Source organism: Trematomus bernacchii, unplaced genomic scaffold (assembly GCF_902827165.1).
Source record: "Trematomus bernacchii unplaced genomic scaffold, fTreBer1.1, whole genome shotgun sequence".
NCBI classification, from domain to species: Eukaryota; Metazoa; Chordata; class Actinopteri; order Perciformes; family Nototheniidae; genus Trematomus; species Trematomus bernacchii.
The window spans coordinates 19326091-19343421 of NW_022987648.1; the positions used below are offsets into that span (position 1 = coordinate 19326091).

The 17331-nt window shown below is 40.9% G+C and overlaps 2 protein-coding genes across 2 annotated transcripts; one reads left to right on the forward strand and one right to left on the reverse strand.

Moving 5' to 3' along the window:
- Positions 1 to 601: 601 nt before the first annotated feature.
- LOC117485782 (dynein light chain Tctex-type 3-like) lies at positions 602 to 5905 on the forward strand. Its single transcript, XM_034134481.1, has 5 exons — positions 602 to 699; positions 1452 to 1493; positions 1589 to 1712; positions 1819 to 1896; positions 4626 to 5905. Exons 1-5 carry the CDS (start codon positions 673 to 675, stop codon positions 4700 to 4702), a joined length of 348 nt encoding a protein of 115 aa, XP_033990372.1. The 5' UTR covers positions 602 to 672; the 3' UTR covers positions 4703 to 5905.
- Positions 5906 to 6763: 858 nt separating this feature from the next.
- On the reverse strand, positions 6764 to 15820 carry xk (X-linked Kx blood group (McLeod syndrome)). Its single transcript, XM_034134480.1, has 3 exons — positions 15343 to 15820; positions 9940 to 10202; positions 6764 to 8614 (listed from the first exon to the last, which is right to left on the reverse strand). Exons 1-3 carry the CDS (start codon positions 15585 to 15587, stop codon positions 7689 to 7691), a joined length of 1434 nt encoding a protein of 477 aa, XP_033990371.1. The 5' UTR covers positions 15588 to 15820; the 3' UTR covers positions 6764 to 7688.
- Positions 15821 to 17331: the final 1511 nt, after the last annotated feature.

Consider the following 17331-nt stretch of genomic DNA (forward strand, 5'->3'; position numbering starts at 1 on the left):
TATACAACCAGTTTGTCTGTGCTGTTGTCAGTCTGACCTGATCTTCAACGGTGGCCTCTTTTCTTGCTTTTATAGTGCCACAGTTATTTAGTTTTTATGTAGGCTATGTTGCTTTCTATGTAGCATGTTGGCAATGCAATATAATGATGTCCTGCATAACACATCACAACGTTGTATAACCCTTGTTTCAAATCACCATACTACATATTATACATATATACATATATACATATATATATGTGTAATACTATACATAATTAATGATTGATGTTCTATGTAATAAGCTTTGTGTCAATAGATGATGAAAAACAGTATTTTAGGTTGCATTAGGTTGCTGCATTTACAGCAGTCATTAATCAACTTTGCCCATGTAAAATAAATAACCAATAAAAAAAAAAGTGTTAATTAATCTGTGTTCATAATGCAAGAGTTATTTTAAAACAGAATTAAATATTAAAATATAATTTAAAATAAAGATGAATATTTAAATACATGTTAATAGTGTTGATGTAGAGGTTGTAGTGCCTGGCTTCACCACAGGGGGGCGACATAATAAACCCAGTCAGATGTTTCTGTGCACTTTTACTCTGGACAGCAGGAAGTAAACAGGAAACGCAAACCAGCGATAATAAAAATAACGGACTAACAAATACCTCTGTGTCAGTAGAAGTGATGGAGGAATATAACCCTGGAGATGAGGTGAAGTTTTTTTCTGAATTACATTTAATTCACTGTATAAATCTACAAAGCTAAAATAAAAACACGCCTCGGTTAGCTCTATCGTTAGCTCAGTGATGCAGGCTGTTTCCATTTGGGTGTGGTCCCTGTCGTTTCATTCATAATCATTTAACTACATTTATAAAATAAGTAGCCTATTAACGTCAGAAACAGCCAGCAACAGTGACATTATAAGCATTGTTATTATTATATTGTTAATATTCCTACTAATGTAAGTAATAATAAGACTGCTACCAAATGTAACTGGTATTTTGTATATGTGTACCCATTTCTGTCTTTTGTTTTATTTACCCTAACTATAAGTGTAATTTACACGTATTTAATAATGTGTTCTTCGGTGAGTAACTTGGGTCTTGCATTCTGTCACTTGTTATCATATGACAGTGATGTACTGTAGGCTTTTTGCATTTCTTTCTGAGTTAATGAAATACATCTCCGTATGTTCTAGTCTTTATGATAACACTCCTTAAAAAAGAGATATATACTTACCTACTCTGTATACTGTTAGTTATTGTACACCTGCTTATGGGATTTGTGCTAGACTACAAAACCTCTTTGCATTTTTAGGCCAATTTGAACTCTTTCACAGATTGACCATTATATATAATCAGAAAAACAGTCTATAAGGTGGATTCTTCATGGAAAAATACAAAATAGAACAAGCATGATGCCACAAACTTACTGTGTTAATTCTTTGTTTTGATTGTCTGTAGGTTGCCTTCAATGCCGATGAGGTCAATATCTCAATTAAAGAGGTACCTTTTTAATTACTGTTAACATCAGATAATTGTATTTACTGCACATTAAAGTGATGAGTGTGCTTGACCTTCTCTGTGTGGTTTTGTCTCAGTGTGTGGAAGGTGTTATTGGTGGAACAGATTACAACCAGAATAAAGTGAACCAGTGGACGGCCAGTATCGTGGAGCACTCTCTGACTCACCTGGTGAAACAGGGGCGGCCGTTCAAATACATAGGTGAGGAAACTGCTCATCATAAACAATAACATGGAGAAAACTCAGGAGGCAATGTTGACATGTGGAGCTTCTTCTCGGCTCATGAATACTCTCTATTGTGTTACAGTAAACTGTGCGATCATGCAGAAGAGCGGCGCTGGTCTCCACACAGCCAACTCCTGCTACTGGGACACTACCACTGATGGTGAGAAATGACTGATAACTAGAGCTGGTAACACTTTTAAATGTGTTTGATTTATAGGAGGGATTATAATTCTCTGTATACATATATTTTTCAATCAGGAAAAAGCAAACAAGATTATAAATTTGGATACGAAATGCTAGTATTTTTATGTTTTCTATTATTTTATATTGTATACTGTTTATTTATGTACACTATGACCAACCCGATCACAGGTTTATAACTTCAGGTTTCCTACATTTCTCCCACTCCAATCCAGAAAACCCCCAAAAAGCTGGAACTTATTTAGAATATAATTTAATAGTGGTATTGGTATTAATATAGTGGTAGGGAGGGCCATACTATTTTTTTTTTGTAAATCGATCGAGAGGGGTGTTCAAATTATGTATTTTGGCGTGTAGAACACAAATCTGAAGACATTTTTCAATTCTGATAAACCTAACCTACATCAATTTGCAGTTGATTATTATCTATTTTTTGATTATTTTTGCTATTCTTCTGGAAAAAAGAGACTAAGTTGGGGGGCTTTTATTTAGAAGTCAGGGCTTTTATGTTCCTGTCTGAAGTGAAACTTACAGGAATTGAAACTTACTTGTGTATCAGTGTTTTCAGTGTGAATTAGTTGAAATGGCTCAAGTCAAAACAAGGGCAAAATCTACTTCTCATTTGAGTAATCTTGTTGGCACTGGGCGAGAGCTGTTGGTGTCTGAACTGCCAACTGTGAGGGATATCCTGAGGTATGGCATCTACTTGAGGGATAAAAGTAAAGATAACAGGAGGAACTGCCCAGTGGACCAGCTGGTGGGTGACATCTTCCCTGGTCTGATTGGTCAGTGGAGCAAAGCGAATGCTCTTTTCAAGCCACCTGTTATTAATGAAAAGGTGACCATCACCAAGCTCAAGGAGGTCTGGAATCAAGCAGTGAAGTTTTCCCTTGGGAAGGGCAAACTTGATGCCAAAGAGAGGTTCAGTGTCAAGTTAGACTAATTATTTGATATTTTGACTTGCAAGTGTCGGATTACCAGTTGTGAGGGGGGAGGCTGTGATGGCTGTGTGATCCAAGCCCACATTCACTGTTCCTGCAGCAGAGACACAAGGATTCCTTTAAAAGATCTTGCATACATCAAGGGACAGAAAAAGAGGGTTTGGAAGTAAAGGACCCCACCAAATGGGGGAAGGCAGGGGATGGAAAACATGGCTGAGGAAAGGAGAAGGAGCAAGGAGGAAAATGCTGCAGCAGCAGACAAAGCAGCCAGGAAGGATGTTAAGAGATTTTTGGCAGATGGTGATGAGGATCTGGAATTGGAGAGTGGTGCTGAAGATGAGTTTGTCCCTGAAGTTGAGCTCTTCCCTGAAACTGAACCTACAGCTTCAACAAAAGTACAGAAAAACTATGATGATATTCCAAATATTGCGCTTGCTAGTGTAAGGTATGGCATAGGGCTGAGATCAACTGCAGCTCTGATTGGTGCAGGAATCATCACAGAAGACAACACAAGTAAAGTGATTGATAAAAACAAGGTCAAGAGAGCACAGGAAAAGTTGATGAGAGAGCTGGGAGAAGAGTTTGAGGAGAAGTGCAGGGAGATGGGTGGGGATCTCCTGCATCCTCTTTGATGGGCGGATTGACCTGACAAATGTGATGATGGAAGCTGAGGGCAGTGACCAATCTTTTCCTGCAAAGATCAAAGAAGAACACTATAGTGTCGCTAGTGAGCCTAGTCACATCCTGTTTCAGCTGGACTGCCTCAAGTCCCAGAGGAAGGAGGTGCTGGACCTTGTGATGCCAACTGTGAGAAGATCCTCCAAACACTGCTGTGCTCTGAGGATCAGAAGGAGATAATTGAGGGGGTGATCCTGGCCATTAGGGGAGAGGGGGACCCAGACACTCAGCTGGGGGACTCCTCTGTCAGGACCAGAAGGACACCTGACATCAATTGTGATGCTTCCAGCATTGGGGACTTGATCAGCTGGTCAGAAGGTGTGTCAGAGCCACCTCTCACCTGCTTGCTAAGCACCTCGGAGGTGAAAAACGTCATCAAAACCCCCATGGAGGTACTCAACTGGCCTTGCCATACTCAAAGCATTGAGAGGGTTGTTAAAATGGTGACCGAGGCTTCTGCTAAGTACTTCTCACAGGAAAAGAGGGATGGAGGGATCAGAGCTCAGGAGACCAGCAGGAGACTGATGTCCAATAATGAGTCAAAGCAGGACTTGTGCAACCTTGCAAAGTTCAAGAAGTCAGAAGATTGATCTTTGAAATCTTATCCAGTTATATGTATGCAGTTCACCTGTTAATAAATATGTAAAAAGGATTTGGCTTTGTCAATATAAATGATTTCCCTTATATCTTTTACTATCTTAAATAGAGGTTCGAAAGGGTAAAATTGCCGATTTCGAAATACAAAACGATGTAGGTTAGAGTTATCCTATCCAAAGAATAAGCTCATATTTGAATTCCCCATAAAAAAAACACATAATTTAGACACCCCTCATGTTAGGATTTCCTTCAGATTCATGTTGGCACCTGAGTATGACCCGCCCTAATATAGTGGTAATATGTAATATCTGTTGATCAATTTGACTAGATTAATAGTTCCAGCTCTAATTGCTGTGTTTGAAAACATTTAGAGAATTCATTTAGGAGTAACTGAATAACCGACACCACTAGAAATAAAATACTTGTTTGATGTGGACGTCTGCGTCATCTCTCCTGCTTGTTTGTCTTCCAGGAAGCTGCACAGCCCGGTGGGAGAACCGCACCATGTACTGTGTGGTCAGTGTGTTTGCTGTTGCTGTGACGCTGTGAGCTGCTTTCTCTCCGCTCACTCCATCATGTGTGAAGCTTGAAATGGCACCGTGACCAAGAAGATCCTCTGATGATACCCCCCGTTTGTAGAGTATTTCTCCCCACAGGCTGAAACAACCGCACGCCATGATAAAGAGTCGTGGTTTTAGTCCACGGCATTTCTCTGAGAAAATGTGGAATTCTAGGGACCTGGTGACCTCAAACATTCATGTACTTTGATTAGACGGCCAGTCTTCGGAAGTGAAAACTAAATGTCTTCTCTCTTTATGTCCGAAATGTTCTTATCTGTGCATAATGTAAAACTGTAATAGTTTATAGCCATGCCACCATGAAGGCTCTGGGGATGGCAGTGTCCATTTTTGGAGTAAATGTAATGAAATGTGCTACACACACACATTCAAATCCTCCTCAGGATACACTGCAAAACTGTAGTGCTTAAGACGAGCTGCTAACATGGCGGTAGACTCTTCATCTCGTCTTCAGTACATTCCCAAATGAAACAGATGCCGTCTAGAAAGTTTGGTATTGAAGAAAACGCTAAATAGCTACCGGACTTCTTGTATGAAGTGGCTCTACTAGTCTGTATTAATGTTTTAATGATTTATATTTATTGCAGATATGTGTGTACATTTTTCAGTATGATGGAGTTTAATGGTCAAAGAGACTAATGCACTTTTCCTGGAATTCTTCCGTAGAAATCCTGAAATTCTTCTGTAAAATTGAGTTAATGAAGGCTGTGTAATAAATTTATTTATTGTAACATCTACAGTGCATTCGTTAATTGTTGCATCTGAGTGAGAGTTGATCCCTACAAACTGAATGTGACGGACACAAAAGGTGCAGTTTGGTTTTCTGTCCACTAGAGGTCAGAACTATATTTGGTAACTGCTTCGGCTGAAAATAAGACAAATCTGAGAATTTTCACATATAGATAAAAATGTATTTGAATTTTTATTAATTAGGATTATTGTTTGAATGCCTTTTATCTTGTTCTTTTGAGGATGCTCCTTGTGTACAATAGATTTCTCATCTTTTTTGGCTCATCTAATTTGTACAAACATAAGGAGCACTCGTTTGATACCCGAGGTTTTCATCCCTCTGCAGATACATTGCAAAAAGGACTAGGTGCAAAAACAAACCACACTGACATTCTCTCCCTTGTACACACACCATTTCACAATAAAGGTTGAAAATAAGCAAAGATACAGTTTACAACTCAACATTTTTCCATTAGATATAAACTTTTTCAGTGTGCATTTGGTGTAAATATTCTAACTAGTGCAGTGGTTGCGTTAGACTTTTTCGTTGTCTGTCATTTTGACGGACAGGATCGTAACATTTCCGTCATAATCCATTATTACCCGTCATTTTATTTTTCATGTTTTAATGATGAGACATATTTAATATTTATGTTTGGGTACTAAGCAGCAAATGTTCAATCATTCCTTTTTTTTATGATTCATACAGAACCTTTAAGGGCATGGAGAAAAAGAAGATGAACAGAGACACCGACTGTGCGGTCACTTTTCATGTCAAAACGAATATGAATGATTTATTTTTCCTTGCCACTTGCTTGTCCCTCTGCTGCTGGCTGAACGTTGTCAGTTGTAGTCTTACTGGCTTGTCCTTCATCCTCCACTGCATCAATCCCTCTTTTTTCACCTCGTTTATCCACACCATCACAATTACTGGGCTTATTAAAAAAGCTTCGGACACTCAGCTGCCGTGACATTTTGCGATTGCTAAAGCCGGTTAAACAACGAGGAAATCAACGAGGTCAAATACAAGACGAGACAATAGCTACTTAATATCCACACACTCGCTACCAACTGGACAGGGGTGTGAATTACTAAATAATAGTTACAGTAGAGTACAGTAGATCGCCCTCAGTCGACCTGGCCACTAAGGATGTAATATAATGTGGGCCGCTGGTGGACATTTTGGCGCTGTTCCGAGTTGTGCTCTAATCTGTCAAAATGACGGACTGCTTTCAGAGTTTTCCGTCATACTTGGAAAAATTACGTCATAGACGGAAAATATTCGGTTAACGCGACCTCTGAACTAGTGAGACTCACAGACACAGAGCTGACGGACATAACAAGCATGAATTAGAAAAGCACATATATCCAAACAAAGCATTTCACATCACTGCAGCCATTTCTGTTCAACAGTTGAACCAAAGCCACTTAAATCCTTTTTGTAAACGTGCAAAACTCATGTTTGGAGACGTCGGTGTCTTACAGTTAACGTGTGAACGAGCACTTTAAACAGTATGTTGATATTCACATCTCTTCACAAAGCACAGACACATCACAGAAGCAGCGCGTGTTAATGATAACGCTCTCATCAAGGAGTAAAAAAGCTGATTGCTTGCAGCCATAAAACTAGAGGGAGGGGTTCAGAAAACACCCTGTACAAAACAGACCCCCCCCCACCTTGCAGAGGTTCATCTGATGCTTCAAACATGCACACCTCCATGCCAAATAGAGATACTAAATACAATCAAGTCATATGCATGGCGCCTTGGGATCAGTAAAGCAGCAAATACGTGGACACAGTCTCCAAAGCGTGAGAAGTAACTGTGTTGTCCGTGTTTTTATTATAGTAAAGGCTGCAGGGTGAAGGGTTTGGATGTTAGATGAGCACCACCCCGGCTTCTTCATTGCATTTCCAGGCTTAGAACACATTAGCTTCTTGTTGATTAACAGTGGTAGAAAACAGAGTTGAGATGGACATATGAAAAGGGGTCAACTCAACTCGCCAAAGGGATTCACGGGGCACTTAAAAAGGTTACAGAGGGTATCTACAGGGAGGCGTGTGGTGCAGTGGGTTGTCCGTAGGTGTTCAGATCAGGGGGTCACAGGTGCAAACCCCACTGCAGTCAGCATGTCGTTGTGTCCCTGGGCAAGACACTTCACCCCAAATTGCTCCTGTGGGGATTGCCCACAGTATTGAGTATATTGGCACGTCCTACAGCTGTGATGCTTTAAGCGTTGCAGGATACACTGTGGTTAATGTCCCCGTTGATTCCAACACAGATGCTATTGCTCACTTTATTGGGAGAGTCGCAGACTGTATCATTGAGCATGTCATACGTTGTTTCGTTAGGCATGTCGTCAGTGGTGTCGCTGGATGTGTCCTGGGCTCCGTCATTGGCTGGCTCTTTACGTGTGGGGGGACATGGTGACTTTCTTGTGGGCCTGTTCTGTGGTGAAGCAGAGTTGCATGAGAGACAGAGGAGAGAGGAGCAGGTCCAGAGGCCCTGGGTCATGCTGGAGGAGAAGAGCCTCCGACACGGGTGACAGAACTGGTAGAAGACCAGCATGAAGAAGATGGCGATGCCGTAGGCGAGCAGCAGCAGCAGCACCAGCAGCGGGGCACAGATGAAGTTGTACACCTCAGTTTTATACATGAACCACAGCAGGAGCAGCGAGGCGTTCTCCACAAAACGCAGCACGTAGTACACGGCCATGCGGTACCAGTTCTGGGACTTATTGATGAGGTCCGGGTCGCAGAGCTTCACCTGCACAGCGGACCAGCAGAACATGTTGATGCCGGCATACAGGAAGGTGAGCAGGCAGAGCACGATGGTGGTTCCCACCCTGGTCAGAGTTTTCTCTATATTCTCAGGGAACGGAGAGTGGCTCAGCCAGAACAGGATCCAGGGGTAGAAGAAGAACACTATGAAGTTGAGCAGAACCACAGGGAGGATCCAGAGCTGCAGCACAGAGCTGAACAGAACCAGCACCACCACCCGACTGGCGATCTCAAAGCTCCTCCACAGGAAAATGCACATATAAGCCACGGGCCGGACGTCCACTTCATAGTCATCGTATTTGATCTTAATGGCCAGGATGTTGCAGCGCAGCGCTCCGTACACGATGGACAGGAGCGAGATCACCATCAGCGTGCCTGGTAGTGAAGAGACAGAAATATCAAGACAAAATATGAGTTTCACTGATTTTCTATGCATTGTTTTTAAATACCATTACATGCATCGTATCAGAGGAAACTATAAGCAAGTACTACTATTTTTGGTAAAAGATATGAGGAAATAATACCTGAAAATTACACAGATGCCTATAAATACATTTACAAATCTTCAGTGAGAAGTATTACAAATATTATAATACCACAGTTTACAAACACAGAAATTCAGCAGAAAACCTTTATACTATATTTTGACATGTTCGTTATTTGTATCACACCTTGTTCTTGCACCTCTCTTATTTAGAGTCTATGTATGCCTGTAAATTAAAAAAAAGGTCAATGATTCTGTTTCAAGAAGTCTTTCAAATAAATGTTTATGGTCAAAAGACCTTAATTGTTTTCTCAGCTTGTCTCTACGTGATATATATACAAGGTGTATTTAAATAACCATGCCCAGTGTATTCACTGAAGAATAAACAATCTCCTGATGGTAGAAACATTCACACTAGTTTTGCTTGTAGTCTCTCCTGTTATTCACATTAAAAGTCTTATTTCAGACACGTTTCCATTGAGAAATATGGGGGAGAATATCAAAAATGTATATATTCCAAAGATTAAGTAAAGTAGATATGAGACTCTAGTTAATTCAGTCTCTTTAGTATAACATTAACTCTTAATGTTTCCATGTGCAGAGAATAGGGATCCAAACAAAAAGAGAGAATTTGGGACTAGAAGACTGAAACTGTAGATGAATGATTCTACTCATATAAAAATAGCTTCATATTAGCTTTGGATAAACTAAAACAGGACTAGGAGGAATGATTGTAGCAACGTGTTAAATGTACATATGGGCTTTGGCGACGCTCTCCTTTAAAAAGACCTTCAAGCTCCCATTCATCAAATGGAGGCCGTTAAACCGGTCAGCGTGAAATAGAAGTGTCAGACCGCCGGAGCAGAGGAAGTACGATTTATGTAATTATGACATATTTTATCTTGTCCTTGTTCGACGACCAGATGTCCTGGTGTGACTTTGTGTGAACTCTTACTAAATCTCTCAGAGGGAAATAAAAGCTGGCTGCTACAGAGAGTTGGACAGCCAGTTCTGCAGCGACTGGCAGAGGGAAACACCATATTTGCCATCCTTGGTATCAGAGAGGCGGTTACATAACACCACTTTGACTCATGAAAACACCATCCTCTTATGTCAAATATGGCACTTAGCTGATCAGCCCACACGGTGAAGTGGATTGATGTAACACGTGGCCAGACAATTAAAATGTGACTCATTAAAGTACACGCTTCCTCACCTCTCCCGATGGACACCCCCTGCTGCAGGGCGCAGATGTAGAGCTGCAGGGTGAGCTGGGGGGCCGACCCCAGGAAGGCCTGAATGACAGAGGAGCGGACGAAGGCTGCTCGGTGTGTGAACAGCTTCCCCTCCGCCTGCCCCACCTGCCGCTCCACCTCCTCAGACTGACCCCCGCGAGGTATCTGCTTCTTCCTGGTGATGCTGACATACGGCTCCTCCACACGGCCCACACTGCCATAAATACAGAACGCCTCCAGACACCTGCGGGAGCAACAAGAGAGGGAGAGCATTCAGAGCGGCAGAATGAACGAGGACACACAGCACAGATCAGGGTTATTATTCCTGCAGGTATTTATCATAAACCAGTGTGGGATGGAAAGGCACAAAGTCCATCATATAACTACAATGAGGGAAACATGATCTCATTAAAATAGTTATTAAAATGTATACATTTTTGAAAAATATGATAATACTACAGTTTACAAACACAGAAATTCAGCAGAAAAATGTAAGAAACACAACTTTTGTACAATATTTTTACATGTAGAGTTTTTTTTAATCGGGACTTGATCTTGAACCTCTCTTATTTAGAGTCGATGTATGCCTGTATTTCACAAAAAAGTCAATAATTCTGTCTCAAAAAGTCTTTCAAATCAATGTTTATGGTCAACAGACATTGATTGTTTTCTTGTCTCTACTTGATATACAAACAAAGTTTCTTTAAATAATCATGCTCAGTGTATTCACTGAAGATTAGACAAACTCCTGATGGTTGAAACAACATGCAGGTGCTCCTAGAAACATTCTAGCGGTCATCTCTCCTCCTTTTCACGTTGGCCATTCAAAATCTTATTTCTAACACGTTCCCATTGTGAACTATGGGGGAGAAATGTAATTTCTGACATTTAGGTACAGTTTGTTTCATGTAATTTATAATAGATGGTGATCAAACAGAGTGTTCCTCATAGACAGTTAATTGCTTACGGCTCTATGACAGCAAATAAACTATTTTACTTAAACTCTGGATGACATCTGAAATACTCTCAGTACAGCTTCAGCCAAATTACTTGTAGAGTACCCTGCCGCAGTAGATAATTGAGTTTGCACTGAAGGATAATAGTATTTATTTAAGATAATTTGGTTTCCCTTAATGGCTTCCCTGGAAGACGTCCATCAAGCAGCTCTCTAAAGGGAGGAGGGTGGTTTAGTGGGCAGAGATGCACTTGTATTTATTTATTCATCTATTCATTTCCAATCTTTCTGTGTTTCTTTTCCTTGGTTACATAATCTTAACCATATCAATCGTTTGTTCATTTTAGTTATTTTGTTCATATTTTGCATTCTGTTGCACTGAAGCTATTCATTATTGACTAATGTTTAGTTTTTTTGTATATGTGTTTTGGTCCGTAAAATGTTAGAAAATGGTAAAACAATGGCCGTCACAGTTTCCAAGAGCACAAGTCGACATCTTTGAATTCCGCATTCTGGAAGAACAACAGTCCATAACCAAAATATAAATCTACAAAAACTCACATTTGGGGAGCTGGAAAATGAAATGTCTTGTCACGGTAAAATATTTAAACTATTAATGGATTTTATGAATTACTCCTTTTAATGGACTCAGCTCTTGGTGCTTTAGTTATGAAGTTCAATAGAGCTCCATAGGATGCATTATTGATGGATTCAGAACTAGCTCAGTAAGACTGGAGAGGATCGTCAACAGGTATTATCAATCGTTATTATCTATTGGTACATGTACGCCAGCAATTAGCTCTCTGTCAGGGTAAGTCAGGTCGCGGTGAGTTCAAGACAATAAAACAGTGAGGGAGGAGGATTTACACCCAGGGTGCTGCGGGACAGACTGCTGTATCAGCTGGAGTGACACGCATCAGTGACTTGATCCAATCATATAAATAAATAAAAGTGGAAAGGTTTTGAGTGAGTCAGCGGCTTTTCAGATGTTAAAGAAAATACCAAAATCCCATTCAAGGATGAAGAGATAAAAATCAGTCACACGCTGCGTTTCTGCTGACCTCAGCATGCTGTAGAGAAGATGTGTCTCTTAAGATGGAGTGGGTGCAAACAACAGACAGATATCGTATCGCACAGTAGCTGTCGCTATTTATTTCAATTTAACCCTAGATCAGTTTCTACTTGCAGGTAAAGATGTCACTCGAAGTAAATCATGACCCAACTGTAGAGTTTCCTTCAGGTCAAAAAAAGGTTTAAAGCATCTCAAATCTGTTAAAATCACAGCTCATATTTGAGTTTTCAGCAGCAGAAGACAGTTGTTTTCAGTAAGAAAGCTCTGAAAACGTTATATTATCTGCTCTGCCAAAAACAGCAGAGAGACACAATTAGAGACTAGCTTCTGAACGTAGTGGGGCAATAAAGAGGAAAAGAGAGAGAAACCCGAAACAGAGAATACGTGATTATTGGGCTAACATTCCCCAGGTGGCTACAAACACCACTTCCAAGGAACAATAATGTTGCTCCATAACAGCTTGATGTTTAAATAAGCAACCGCTGCTAACATTTTTCACCACATCATCTTAAATGTTGCCATGTCAGCGATGACTTGACATCTTGTTACTAGTGACAAAAGACTTCCCATATTGCTTGTTGAAATATCTTTTAGGACTTCAAAAAAGACTGTGCATTGAATAACTATAAGGGAACTCAGCACAGACCTACGCCCAAGACCATTTCCATAAGGGAAATAATCCGCCCCATGCTTTGGACCCACTCCAACATGTAATGGGCTCTTCCCTGAACCATGCTACACCCTTCCACCAAGCTTCATGACAATCTGGCTCCTTAGAGGACATAATGTGTGTCTCATGTGTTTTCCACAAAGTACAAATGTTTTATACCTTCATTAAAAACGTGATTAATATTAAACTGTAATGGCTGGACTCACAATGTCGCCTACCTCCCAGAAATGTTTATTCCCAGACATGGTGCACACATATCTCTTGTGTTAGTTTCATTTTAAACTAATTGGCTGTTAAGTTAGGTTTGATGTCAAAAGTCACGTCATGCTCGTACATGTTGTCTTGACCTCAGATTTTATATGATTATGGAGTAATTTCCTCCTTAAATAATCTTCTAGTTTAAAACTCTGCACATACATAACCCTGCATTGTTACTTAAGACTATAGTAATTATAAGCTAAATGCATTTGTGAGTGCAGGGAGACTTTAAAAGGCTAAAGTACATTTACTTTGCGTTTCTTTTGTACATGGCAAGAAATGTACTTTCAGTATTCTCCACTTCTGTTTAGAGCTGTAAAAGAAGAAGTGATCACACTTGCAAAACATACACTTATAAGGAACTACAATAAGATTTCTAATTACTTAAGGAACTTACTTGAACTTACCAGCCCTTATCATTAAGGGCTGGTATGGCCCTTAATGATAGGGAATGTGTATATGTTAGAAGTGTTGTTTTGGGCGGGAATAGAAGAGGAAGTGCAGCTGTCGGACAACATTTCCCTCCCTGGTTGTGTTGTTGGAGATAAGGAGCCGGCAGCGACATGTGCTATTCTTAGTTCTGCTCTTCACTAAAGAAAGATGGATAAGTCTGAACATTTATCTTCTGAAAAACACTCGAGGGGAAGCAGGCAGACGGGGTCAGACTGCAGGGAGTCAACATGCTGCGAGTGACGTGTGTTCAACTGGTCCTCCAGGGGAATACAACTAACGTAAACAACTCAAATATGAATATCTAGATATAACCGTCTCTATCAGTTGCTACGTTTGTACTCAGCGGATCTTAATGAGAGGTGTTAAACTAGAAGTGCAACTAACAATCCAAATATTGCATTTATGATAATAAGAACAGAGAAAAGCTGCACACTTTACATTTTAGCTTGACTGAGTTAAATGATCATTCATAAACTGAATGTACTATTCCCATGGTATGTAAAATGTCTGAAAATAGTCAAAACTGATTGCTAAAAGCCCAAATGTTTACAGTCAAACAGCTTGTTTTGTCCAGTAATAAAGGAAATATACACATTTAAGACATGTTTTGTTTTTAACAAACAAAAGAATCCAGCTTTTGATTAGTGACAGCATCCTACAAGTCTTTACACCATATATTAAAATGTTAACTTAAAAAATGTGATTTCCTCTTGAGAACTATTATTTGAACCTACTAACTGGACTCTCTTCTGTGTTTTGCCCAGGCATTGGTTATGTCATTTGTCTTTGTATCAAGTCCTATCAGGAATTATACACATATCAAACTAGTTTGGTGACTTGCTCTTTGTCATGTTGTCCATTGATGCCTTCTTTCACTAAAATAAAGTGTATGGGAGCTCAAAAGTTTCCCATTTTGTATTCATCTACTTTTTATCTTTACTCTGCATCCAATGTTTGTTTGTGATCTTGACGTTAACTGCTGCCATATGCCAACCTTTTTTTGTACTCAATCACACCTACATTTTCAATAAATCTACTGAAAAACGGCTTTGCATCGGGGCTGCATCTAACAATTATTTTGTCACTTGACTCCCAAATAAAAATATCTATATTCCCATATAATAGTTGTTATTTTCTGTTTAAATAACCCAAATCTCAAAATATAATTTAGTTTAACATAAATTAAACATCCAAACGAAGCAAATTCTTACACATGAAAAGCTGACTGTCTCTTGAGAATGCACTTAAATTATTGATCTTAAGGAGAAAAAAAAGATATAAGCCAAGTGATCGGCAAATCGACAGATCATTACAGCTTAGTTTACAGAAGATGAGATGGGTTTTCATCCACAGTTATTTCTACATCAGGCAGGATTAGGCTCCTATAGCTGAGGCAGATGGTCCATCCAAGTCAGGCCATGGCTTACACCATGTATATATATATATATATATAAATATAAAAAAAAAGAAAAACCAGGCCTATTGTGGTTTACAGCAGATGCTTTAAAGGGTCCTCCATCAGTGTGTCAGCCTCTTCTTCCTCATGTGTGATTCAATGTCCCTTCAGACAGAGCAGCCATGCATAAATCAGACCCAGCTGAGGATGATTAAACTGTGTAGAGGGAGGAGGAGATCTTATTGAAAGGAGCCTACAAAACAGTGGTGGCTGCCAGCTGTGTGGCTATGCAGGTACATCGACAGGAATATTGATCAGCGTTTTATTTCCCAACTATATCGCACATTCACACATCCACTGCATCAGCATTCAGGCAGACAAAAGGCCGAATAAATGAAAACAACAGCATGTGCGAAAAGCATTAATCAAACCGTCTGTAAGCAGCTTATGTGCAAACAGGCCGGGCTTGCTTTTAACCACACAAATTACGCATGGACACCTAGATGTTTGGTCACGTGACACGGTGATTAGGGCCACCATGGCATCTTCATGAAAGAGAAATAAACAAGGCAGCCCTGACCTGACGATGGGTCCGAGCTGCAGGATGTGCAGCAGCAGCACGAGCGGTCTGTCCCGGCCCAGGTCCCGGTGGATGAAGGTGAGGGTTAGCTGCACGAGCACGGACGGCACGAGCGTGAAGAGGAGCGTGAGCCCCTGCCAGATCTGGTCCCCGGCGGAGCGGTACGTGGAGCTGAGGTACAGTGCTGCCGTGGTCTCAGCTGTGAACAGTGACACCGACACAAAGATGGAGCTGGGGAGGCGCATCCTCACTCACTCCGCCATCTGGGGCACGCGGCTTGGCTCGGGGTCCGCGCGGCCATACCGGGCTCCCTGCCGGGCGGTCAGAGGATCTCCGGCCGGAGGTGTTGATCCAGTCAGGCTCCCGCCGCTGAACTGCAGTGTTGAGGCATGCAGGATGTTTTCACACGCAGCTGTTGTCCCGCAGAGAGTCTGCAGGGGGCGCCCGTAAGTAAGAAGAGACGCCCTGCATTACATTACATTAGCATTTACATTGCATTTAGCTGACGCTTTTATCCAAAGCGATTTACAATAATATGGGATTAGTTTTGTATCATAAAGATAAAGCAACACTTTCTCAGAATAAAGCAAAACTATGAGTTTAAAATTTTAAAAAACTGAGTCAAGCAAAATAAAATAAATTTCAAAAATAAAACTATAAGTTGCAAACACATCATTTGTGTAATCATGTAAATTATAAGTCTTTTTTCTTTGTTTTAACATAGGTTTTTGTTTGCAGTTCTTGTTTCTTGTTTCTCAATGATCAGACTTTTGCTTTCGCTGCAGTACTCTCTTTCTCGCTCCTTCACTTTTTGTTTGAGATTCTGACACAAACCTCCCAGGTGGGCGGGACTTTCAGGGGTGCGTCCCCATTGGCTACTCAGTTTTTGAGTTACAGCCCAGTCCTCCAGCGATTGTACAGTGCAGGCAGCTGCGGTGCACCAACAACACCTCCAGAAGAACCAGCATTTCAATTATTATAATACTACAAGTGAAAATATATGTAAGTATTGATCATTTGTGTTGTTTGTGCTGTACTATACGGTCTGTTTCTTTATTGTGTTAGTTAAGTGAGAAGTAAAGAAAAGCTGTGTTATGAAAGTTAGCTTTTGCTAACTTTAGATCCATAACAATGCAAGCTAGTAGCCTAATAGCAGGGACAGTTAGCTACAAAGCGAGCAGTGGCCGTTTCTCAATCGCGAGGATGCTGGCTTGGTAGCATAGCCGAGCCGAGCATCTTGCTTCAGAAGCAAGGCAAGAATACTTCCTGGCATTCCAAAACAGAGTGAAACAGGCTAGCAAGTGTGCAGGTGTGCGTCATATGAGAGGCACCGCCTTACATCTTCCGCCACAGATTTGGGGAAATTGGTCCATGCGCAAAGCATTGTGGGGATTTTAAGGACGCGAAGTCTACCCATGTGCAGCCTCGAAATTTCCCCCAAACCAAGGACGGCCTCGGTGGAATTCCAAGTATGCTGGAGATTGGAACAGTCCTTCGGCGGCACTCGATGACGTAGCATCCTTGAAATATTGGCTTGGAAGCCAATATCCTCGCGATTGAGAAACGGCCAGTGAGTGAGTGAGCGTTCAGACACCGGCGCACACACTCAAACGGACTCGTGTGCCTGTCTGACTCTACCAACAGGCTTTCATGATTCTGTTTAGATATGCAAGTATAAGCCACGATAGCTTATTTTATTAACACGCTAATTTGATATGAAAATCAATGGAGGCTGAGTTAACTTTGTAGGAAAATCTACCGTCCATGATGCCCCTGAGCTGTGTTTTATTTGTTAACTTCATTTTTTTCATTTCCTAAAATATTTATTTTCCTCTCATATTAACAGTGTGGATCATTGAGACAGCGTGGTGTCCAGAGTCTTATCCCGTTTTCCCACTTCCTCTGAGGGGACAGCACGGAGGGGGGGCATGAAGAGAGACCTGCACCATCTTCATCCACGCTGGGCGTTGCTGTTATCACTGGCTCAGT

Bases quoted from the DNA above. Each gene is read 5' to 3' on its own strand.
- LOC117485782 (XM_034134481.1), top strand. From the start codon at position 673: ATGGAGGAATATAACCCTGGAGATGAG. The intron at 1,713-1,818 runs GTGAGGAAACTG...ATTGTGTTACAG, and splicing joins GCGGCCGTTCAAATACATAG to TAAACTGTGCGATCATGCAG. The intron at 1,897-4,625 runs GTGAGAAATGAC...TTTGTCTTCCAG, and splicing joins CTGGGACACTACCACTGATG to GAAGCTGCACAGCCCGGTGG.
- xk (XM_034134480.1), bottom strand. From the start codon at position 15,587: ATGCGCCTCCCCAGCTCCATCTTTGTGTCGGTGTCACTGTTCACAGCT. The intron at 10,203-15,342 runs GTCAGGGCTGCC...TTGCTCCCGCAG, and splicing joins CAGCTCGGACCCATCGTCAG to GTGTCTGGAGGCGTTCTGTA. The intron at 8,615-9,939 runs GTGAGGAAGCGT...CTTCACTACCAG, and splicing joins GGGGGTGTCCATCGGGAGAG to GCACGCTGATGGTGATCTCG.